Here is a 10,326-nt window from a genome sequence, read left to right on the forward strand (position 1 = left end):
TGGGGCTTTAAACCTTTAATGAATCAAGAAGATCAATTACAATACACATGTCAAAAGGACAAAAAGAAATACACTAAGGCATCAACACCTGTAATGTTACAGAACAGCAGCTACTAGAATATTAGCTCCAGCAGGCTGGTAACACATCTACATGGCATAGAAGCAAAGTCCATGCATAAAATTCTATCATCTCGATATGAGTTTGTAAAGCAAGGAATCAGTGCAAAAAGCATTTCAAACACAATAAAAACGTCAAAACTCGACTAACCTGTGCAAGTTGCAAAAGGATTAGCACTGTAGAATCTTACAGTCCTAACTAAAAGCCTGGAAATTCATTAACATGCACGAACACTGATGTTAATAGAACAGTATTTCACATGAGCTGTTTCAGAAATGAGGCAAATTGTTCGGGGGGAGAACATCTACTTAGCAATGATATTTAAAATCTCCAAAACTCAACTCTTCTGTTCGTTCTAAAGGAAATGTTCCTAAGCTTCATGAATTAACTATGTCAAAGGTTTAAACAGTAAAGTCAAGCCCAAGCTACTTACATCGAAATTTTACAATGTTTTCCAAGAATCATTTCTTTTTTTTTTAGGATCGACACGTAAATAATCCTGTGCTCCTTTACAAAACTTGAGCCTGGTTAATTGTTTTGACTGCTTACGACAACACAAATAAATATCACAATGTTACATGCAACAGTTCTACCAAAACTGACGATTAACCACAGGGGAATGCACCAGCTTCAGCTATTTACAAATATGAGCCGACCTGCCCTGCGTATACAGGCGGATATTCACAATGATGAAGGGCGAGGTTTGCGTGAAGCTTTCTTTCTTCTTCGTGGTCAGTCGAAGTCGCGGTTGGTCAGGACGAGCGGAGCCACCAGGGTCCACACGTATAGCGAGATACAGATCCAGGTGGACGAGATCTTCACCCATACCGACGGCCACTTGCTGGTCATCGCCTCGTAGTTGGAGTCGGGGCTGAAAAGATTAGCAGTTCTAATTTAAACTGACGGACAACAGTGTGGTCAATATTTTGTTGTGGAAATGGAAATAAACACAGCAGCTGAGAACGATATTATACACAGAGACACGGTTGCACTAAAAATCTATTGACACCACACTATAAACATAGTATTATATCCTGAATGTAAAACAATTTAAATTTGTTTGTATTGTTTAAGGAGGACTGTGAAGTATTTTTTCCATGGTGGAATGTTAGAAAGCTTTGAACAATATTAACTAATACCTCCAGAACAATGTTTATAATCAATAACTAGAACGAAGCCTAATGCTTAAGATGGGGGTTGGAGGACTTGTTTACAATGGTTGGGTTCCAGCTCTGGTCATTACCTGTACCAGTTGGTCAAAGTCATCATGATGTAAAGAGAGGCCAGGAAGAGCATGAAGTGGAAGAAAGAGTAGCTGTACGTGACGCAGTCCTTCTCGTTGTCGACGGCCCGGTTTGAACCGTCTCCCTCGTCGAAGTTCTCTGGCGCTGCGCCGTCCTCGATCAGTGCAGACTCGTCGCTAGTTAGCGTCAACTTGTTGACTTGAGCGTTGCTTGAATTGCGGATGCTGAAAAATAAAAAGACTCAGATAAATGTGACGAATTTAGTGAACGTAACCGTGGCTTCGGATGCTAGAAACAAACAGAGACTTACCTGGAATACAGAACACACATCAGGAACAGGATCAATCCCACAATGCCCTGGGCATCCCACCACTGAACCACAGGACCTTGGCCTGCTGGGGTGGTGCTGTTCAGGCCAATAATGCCCAGAAGACTCGGGTTGCATTTGCGATCTGAAAACAAAAGCCAGCCATATTTTTTTTTGTTGTTGTTTTTTTAAACAAGTATTAAATGTTTTTTCTTTAAAACATCTCAAGAACATTACCAGGCTCATTGGTCATAGCAGACCAGGTCAGATACATAGTGTACAGGGTGACGACAGAAGACTGCAGGAGACCAGACCTGGGCTGTGACTCCTAAAGAAAACAGACACAATTAGTTTGAAGTGTTCCCACAATATCTGTTGAAAGAGTACTAACAACTAACATCCTAAGTCCTTATACTTCAGTGTCCCGGAAATAAATAAAAGTCTGCCGTTCTTTAGGATGCGTCAATTCTTTTAATGAGCTAAAGAAGTTCAAGGACACAATGCTTCTGGATAACCAGATCTATCATTTGATATAAACCGCTTTTTAATGTATAATAAACAGAAAAATAGAAACGTGGCACAAAACTGAACAAAAAAAAGCATTTTCGAGTGATTCTTCAGAGATTTTCTTTGTTTTTTGTGTTGTAAATGTACCAACATCACTGAACTCCTACTTCCTTAGTGAACGTTGCGGTTCTCAGTCTGCCGACCTTCCGAGTAGGCGGCAATGAATCTACTGCGCCAACTGAATTACGAAGCATGATTCTTGTGTTTGTTAAATGTGAGTCGGTTACCTGAATTTTGGGCAAGATGGACATGACGGAGGCTCCCACACATAGCAGCATGTTGACGCTGATGAAGGCCTTGTTCTCGGTGCAGCCTTCGGTGTGGGTGTAGTACACGTAGAACATCACCAGAGACACCAGGGACAGGGCGTAATTCAAGGCTGTGGCGCTCAGAAGAGCTGGAGGGTGCAGAAACAAATAACTGAGCACAACTAGCTTGTTTTGTTTTGCTTTTTAAACTGCCATTAGACATCACAACTCGAGTTTTGATCATGTTTTACACATTAATAAATCCTTACATCGGAATCTGGGTTATAAACACGCGTGTTAGAATTCAGTCTTCTTTCAATTATCTGAATATTTAAGATCTGATGTTTTCATTTCCTCTTTCAGCATTATATACATCCCTGTTATTCAGAGACAGGGAAAAGGAGGTTCAGCGTCTCACAGCATATCGATAAAAGCTCATTTAAACTGCTTGTCTGTCCACCCTTAATATACCTGTGCATACTCCTGCTTACCTGCATACCAGCAGCGAGAGTTCCCTTCCTCCATCTTCTCCACCCAGGACTCATTCCAGGAGTGAGCAAAGTCGATCAGAAGCACCAGCTGAATCAGAATGAAACAGAAAGCGCCAGCCATGCCAACGTAGAACCACACTAAAGGATGAGTGCAAGAGACAATGTGAGTGTGAAGAGAGTCTTTTTTATCGCAATGTTTAATCTAAGGTTGGACCTCATGACTGCAATGCTCTTTACCGGTTGTAAACGGACCCTCGGGTATAAAGAAAGCTCCCACGGTGATAGCAGTGGCGGCAGCGAACTTGAAGAACCAAAACCTACGAGGAATTGAAAAGAAAATGATCAGATATCTGGTTAATATTTGAACATTATATTGGAGCTGAAGTTCAAGTATGAATGTTCCCATACCCGTTGTGTACAGAAGCTCGTGGATCTTGGCTGCTCTTAACCTTGATCATGAGGAGAGAGAACAGAAGGAAGAACATAGCCATGCCAAAGCACACACGGTACACAGCCTTGTAGCCCACCAGCACATCACAGTTCACGTGACCCTTTACTCCTGGGATCGAGGTCCCCATTCCTCCCTCACAAAAGCCTGGAATCTGCAGTCAAACACAACACATTCTCAATATTCATTAATGAGCTCTTTTTCCTCAGTGGACAGTATTGTTAAAACAGATCCAAATAGTTTTTGACGAATATATTGAACAAGAAAAAAACTACCTTCTTGAGCTGCCCCTCCATGCCAGGCATCAGCATGATGCAGGCGACGCCGACTCCCAGAAGCAGGAAGAAGGAGTAGATGAGCCGTGTAACCGTGGAGTTGTTTCCACTGGGGCAACATTTACACAACAGGCAAGGAGCACTGCCACAAAGGCAGGGGACCTTCAGGAAAAAAAAAGTTTAGATTTTAGAGTTTAGGGAAATAAATAGTCTTCTAGGGGAGAGGCATCATTGCAGGAGATGCCAAGCACCTCCAGAAGCTGATCAGAAACACAGACTCCGTCGCATTTTTATGTACAATTACTGGAAAACAGATGGAAGCAAAAACTGGAGATTGTCATCATGAACAGTTCTACCCATCACTGTAGTGCTTTAAAAATCACTAAAGGGGTCATTTCTACCAACTGCCACCAGGTTCCACAACATCTCCCCGTTTCACCTGGACACAATTCCCTTCTGCACCTTGACCATCTTTACACTAAATCGGAATTGTTAATATAGTCTCACCATCCACTTTGTTATAAACACCAGTGCAATCATGCAGTGATCTGTATACTGTACTGTAAGACCAGCCACTCATCACTTCCTCCCCATATATTATATGCACTATTGCTACTTGCACTACTCGCACATCTTGTACTGCATATTGCACTCAGACACTGTATAGCGCTGTCTGTGAACTAAATGTATACCGTCTTTATTGGTCCATACTTTCGAGGGTCACCAACAGCGGAACCAAAATCTTTACGTAATTGGCCAATAAACCGGATTCTAGTCTAATCAGCCAATCAGGAAGGAATTGTATTATCTATGTGACCATGATCGTGGCATGGATTTTGGTGCTGATAGGAGTAATTTAGAAATCACCATCACTTTCATTTCACACAGAATGGTGCAAAAAAAATAAATAAAATACGCCGAGCGATAGAGAGTTTTGTGAGCTGAAATCCAATGCTGATAGCTGTTCTTATTAAAGTGACTGGTGAGTATTATAAAGCTATAATAACTTTGTATATGCTCATTCTGTCTATATTGTATCTCATCGTCTGCATTGTCTTGTATAGTTTGTATAGTATAGTGTTATTTATGTCTGTACTTTTGAGAGTCACAAACAGCTGGAACCAAATTCCTTGTGTCAACACACTTGGCCAATAAACCTGATTCTGAAATGTCAATGTAATTGTCACCGAAGCACCCAAATATCCCCTGAGCGAGGAATGGATAGATGGATGGATGGATAGATTATTTATTGATAAAAATAATCTTTAGTCAGGGTTTTGAATAAAATGAATAATGACGTAATGCTAAAATTAATTATGAACACGTGACATCATCCTTTTTATATACCGACTATCAAAACTGATATCGATCCAGAGCATTAAGCCTGGTATACTGCTGGTGTTCATGACATCAGTGCATCAATATTCATGTCACATGGTGGATATCAGGTTAGCAAAGCAACATGCGGTTTGCTTCATGTCTAACAAAAACAAGTGGACACTGAAACCATATCACACCATAGAGCCGTAAAAATGACACAGCAAGCAGACGTTTCCTGTAATCTGGTTACTAATATATATATATGTAAATGTATATATGTATATATATAAAATATATATATAGACATTTAATCCTTACTAAAACAACCAAAGTTTTGGCAAAATATTACATTTAACGCCGCTAAATACACGACGTCATGCCACAAATCCCGGAAATGTCGCATTCACCAAAACTGGATAAAAATATTTACCATATATAAAATATAAAAATATAAGCAATTTTTTCTCTTTAACTGTGAAGATATCTATGTATTATTTACAACCGACACATGATATCTGTTTTGCTTGCGGCGCAACATTTCGGAGAAAAACAATCAGACATCTGCAAAACATGCTAAAATGAGCTAGGCTACGCTATGCTAGGCTAGGCTTGGGCTTGGCTGGGCTCCGCTAAGCTAGGCTAGGCTAAGAGTGGCGTAATCACAATAACAACACAGGCAAGTTCGGGTTAACCGTGCTTCCTCTGCGTGATCATACGATTTAATATGAATATAAAGAAAATATCCGATACTGTTTAAATGTTAGCTTGCTGTTTGTATTAAAATATGACAGTTAAAAAGGTTAAAAACTTTATCTATCCAGTTAACAATACTAATAACGTCCCTAGGCCACAGGAAAACACCCAGCAAACATATAAACCTGACACAAAACGAGATCGACAGCCGATTATTTTGCAAAATATATCGAATAACTGAAAAGAATACATTCATTTAACAGTATTTTAAACCCCAAGACGTCTCGTAATGTTTAAAAAGCGTACAAAAGGAGTTTAAATGCAAGTCACGATGAACGAGTCACCATTTCATACCGCAAGTTGTTTTTTCGGTGTAAAGCGCATTTGTTTTCAGCGATAAGGATTGTTTGTTGTTGTACATCCTTATTTTCTGGATGTTGTTAATATTGATTAAAATAAAAAAACGTACCCAACTCGCCATAGAACAAAGGCCAAGAACACCCCCCATGTTTTCACTGCGGAGTCTGACGGCAAAATACTGAAGATGGATGCGGTGTGTTTACAGAATCCAGAATCCAGAAGCAGAAGCAGAAGCGGTGGAGCGCCCTCAGTTCACTGTAAAAGTCCACATGTTGACGTCTGCTTTGTGTATTTTAGTGTATTCTAAAAATCTTGCAAAAGCAAAAATATCTGTATGAAAAAAAAGTAAATAAATAAAAAAAATTCCTACTTATTTCATAATTAAGCCTCTGAGTGTTTCAAGGATTAAATAAATAAATAAATACAACTTTTTAATCAGAGTATAGCAGCATCAAGTCGATTAAAATATTTTATTCTGTAGCTTTTGTCGATTTTATAAATATCGAATATTATGGGAAAGCTATGAAACCCAAACACTGCTGATTCAGCCAATATAGTGTGAAGTTAGCTCTCTAAATATGTTTGTACGTCCTGTACATTTGCAATTTTATTTGTTCAAATCTGTCAAATTAACTGATTCAGCATTTGTTTAATTCAGAATGTGAAATTGAGTTTATGATCTTGCTTTCTACAAGTTTAGCAGTTATGGTTCTATGCTATAGATTGGAATTTGTTCATTTTAATTGTTCAGAATCAGGTTTATTGGCTAAGTGTGCTGACACACAAGGAATTTGGTTCTAGCTGTTGGTGACTCTCAAGACTACAGACATAACACTATACATTTAGCTTGGACTATACAAGACAAAAACAGATAATATAGACAGTACGAGTATTAAACAGGAATATGACAGGTGAGTAATGTACATAAAGTGTGAGAGTGCATGGTAGTGCAAATAACAGTATTGTGTGTCAGGTATGATAAAGAGTTTACTTTAGAACTTTTGTACAATATACAGCAGCAATAGTGTGTGTAATATATACGGATGATGTGATGACTGACAGTTCTGATAATGCAGTACTTATAAATATGAAGCAGTATATAAATATATAATCAGGGTGATTGCCTGGGGAAAGAAAATGTTCCTGTGCCTGGCAGTTTTGGTAAACGAAGTTCTCTACCACCTGCCAGAAGGGAGGAGCTGAAAGAGGTTGTGTAAAAGGTGCGAAGGGTTAGTAGTGAGTTTTCCTGCCCGGTTTCTGGTTCTTGTATGGTATAAGTCCTGGGGAGGGGGTGGGGGTGGGGGGGGGGGTGGGGGGGGGGTATTTTTTCTGCTGTTTTAATTGTGCGTTGCAGTCTGTTCTTGTCTTGTTTTGTTGCTGATCCAAGCCAGATGGTGATGGATGTGCACAATATTTAATATCTGCAGTGTAGAACTGCATCAACAGCTCTTGTGGCAGACCATGCTTCCTTAATTGGCATAGAAAGTACATCCTCTGCCGGGCCTTTTTGAGAATGGAGTTTATGTTGGACTCCCATTTCAGGTCTTGGGAAATGGTTTGAACAAACAAGACTAGTCCTTGTTACCAGAGTTCTCTAAAGTCTTTTTGAGGACAACTCTTTGCATAATGGCATTCTTCAAGAAAGAATGCAATATGCGTGGCTATTGGAGTTCCCCTGACAGAAGATTAATTGAGTAAAGTGGTTTGTTTGGCCACTCACATGCCATCAGTCTTATCAAACAGGTTGATAAACACTTGCAGATCATTGTCGTGATCATTCAGCCCGTGTTTCCAGAAGGGGGCCCACATTCTGGATGTTTCATTTGTGATCATGAAAGGTCTTCTAATGTTTTTTTTTTTTTTTTTTTTTTATCTTTCTTAAAGCATATTTAGGGCAAAGGTAAGCTTTTCATGACCACTGGTTAATGACTATTTGCTTTTGCCGCTTGTTTGATCTTTGGGACAAACTGTACAAAAAGCAGCTAAGTGTGCTTATTGTGAAATCTTTAGCTAACATTAAAAACCCCAGGGCCAAAAAAAAAAACAACTCACAAAACTCAACAAAATTACAGATGTCAGATTTTCCACTCTCTCACTTGTTGTCTCATCATCTCAAGATGAAGCCCTGAAGCCCTGTCTGCCCAAAACATGAACATCATTTAAAGGAAGAACATTTATCCCTACTAGGTGCTTTCCCAGGTTTCTCTGATATTTTCAGTGCTCAAACCTCACCCCTCTGCTTGCCATGGTTTCCCTGTGTGTAATAGACAAGAAAACAAGTCTGCAGGCACTTTAAGAGCAACTAAAAGCTATCATCAGGAGACACATAATGGCTCTAAAAACATACATGTCAGTGCAAAACATCTTCTACCGCTTATCCGAACTACCTCGGGTCACGGGGAGCCTGTGCCTATCTCAGGCATCATCGGGCATCAAGGCAGGATACACCCTGGACGGAGTGCCAACCCATCACAGGGCACACACACACACTCTCATTCACTCACGCACTCACTCAGTGCAAAACAAATCTCAAAAAATAAAATAGAACTCCAACCTATGTAAAGCATAGAGATCTAAGAGATCATAGAAACACAGCAGGAATGTATCCACTGGCAAACAAAACACTCATGCCAAGCACATAAGAAGCTGAAAAATACCTATTGAGAGTGCTATATTATAAAATGTGACCCAAAAACAGGTTTTAAAATAACTGTTTCAGAGAATTTACTAAGCAACTGAATACATCTGAGAATGAATTTCTAATAGCTGTAAAATCTGAACTTCTACTTAAATCGCTGAAATAAAAGTAGATATGTAAGAAATAAGACACTACTGGGTATGCTGTGATAAGGAAATAATCAGCATTGTTACTTTTCCCATCAAAAATGATATTATTTTCCTATAACAGTGCAGCTTGAAGTGCATTTACATTTATTCATTTAGCAGACACATTTATCTAAAGCAACTTATAATTGAAAACCAAATGATGGTTACATTTTTTGAGTTAAAGGACAGTGGTGGCTCAGGAGTTTAGTCTCTGGGTTACAAATCAGGAGGTTGGAGTTCAAAGCCCCAATACTTTCAAGATGCCACTTCTGGTCCCTTGAGCAAGCAGATAGGGTTAAGGGCCTTACTCAAGGAACCCAACAAAAGCAGCTTGAACTTTTGACATTCTGATCAGTACCCAAGAGCCTTCTACTTAAATTTAACATTAAACACATTGTAAGAAAAAGGTTATTTTTTGTTCCATCATAAGAGGGAGGCAGAAAACAAAAAAGGAATACTGGCCAAGCATCTCCTGCTACCAGATGGAGCCAGAGAGCATGGTTTTAATTAAATAATCAGGGCCATCAGTTCCACCTGTGCCTGGGTCTTGCTTTGTGCTTATGTTTATGTCCATCTTTTTTGATGCATGTTTTCTAGACAAATGTTTAGCTCCTTAAAGTCTGTCTGTGTGTTTGTGTATATAGCTGATATGGCATGTACATGCACACACATGTATATGGGTGTGACGTGTTAGCCCAGTGGCTAAGGTGTTGGACTACAGGTTGGAAGGGTGTGAGTTCCCAAATCTACCAAGCTGCCCAAAACCCACCAAGCTGCCACTGAGCAAGGCCCTTAAACCCTCAATTGCTCAGTTGTATAAAATAAATGCTGTTAAGCTAACTACTTAGTAAGTCGTCCTAGCCACATAAAGTGCATCGTGTGTAACCTAGTGCAAACAGTGCGAGACACAAGACAGAGCAAACAGTCAATACAAAACACTACAGCACAAATACACAAAATAGTGCCAACCAGTGTGCAATCTGTATATTATACAGAACAATGTGCAAAAATACAGGAATCTGAACAAAGAGGGTTCTTGGAAACCTATATACACATGTGTAACAGCAGCAGATGGATGAGGTATCGAAATGTGGTGTGCAAAAACATGGAGCCTACATTGTGTAGTACAAATACTGTAAGTAATGTGTTCAAACTGAAAATTCTAACAAGAAGTAGTGCACTTGGTGTAGAAGAAGTACCTGGATTATGTACCTGGACTTATTTAAACTGAAAAAAAGAAGTTTGGAATATTGGACACTTAATACACTCAACGTTGCAGTGCTGTTTATTGCAGAAGACGGGCAAGGCAGAAGACGGGCAATACTTCTAGTTATTAAAATACTGTTAGTGTTCCATTTGCGGTGATACTACTGGGGATGTGGTAGCCTAGTGGTTCAGGGTGTCGGGCTACCAATCGGAAGGTTGTGAG

At 39.6% G+C, this 10,326-nt stretch overlaps 1 protein-coding gene across 1 annotated transcript; it reads right to left on the reverse strand.

Moving 5' to 3' along the window:
- Positions 1 to 6,318, reverse strand: serinc1 (serine incorporator 1). The gene is made up of 10 exons (XM_060866219.1): positions 6,181 to 6,318; positions 3,699 to 3,860; positions 3,384 to 3,577; positions 3,213 to 3,292; positions 2,976 to 3,113; positions 2,464 to 2,633; positions 1,907 to 1,997; positions 1,673 to 1,814; positions 1,362 to 1,586; positions 1 to 989 (listed from the first exon to the last, which is right to left on the reverse strand). The coding sequence occupies exons 1-10, from the start codon at positions 6,217 to 6,219 to the stop codon at positions 851 to 853; spliced, it is 1,380 nt and encodes a 459-aa protein (XP_060722202.1). The 5' UTR covers positions 6,220 to 6,318; the 3' UTR covers positions 1 to 850.
- Between the last annotated feature and the right edge of the window lie 4,008 nt (positions 6,319 to 10,326).

This window comes from Tachysurus vachellii, chromosome 3 (assembly GCF_030014155.1).
Source record: "Tachysurus vachellii isolate PV-2020 chromosome 3, HZAU_Pvac_v1, whole genome shotgun sequence".
NCBI classification, from domain to species: Eukaryota; Metazoa; Chordata; class Actinopteri; order Siluriformes; family Bagridae; genus Tachysurus; species Tachysurus vachellii.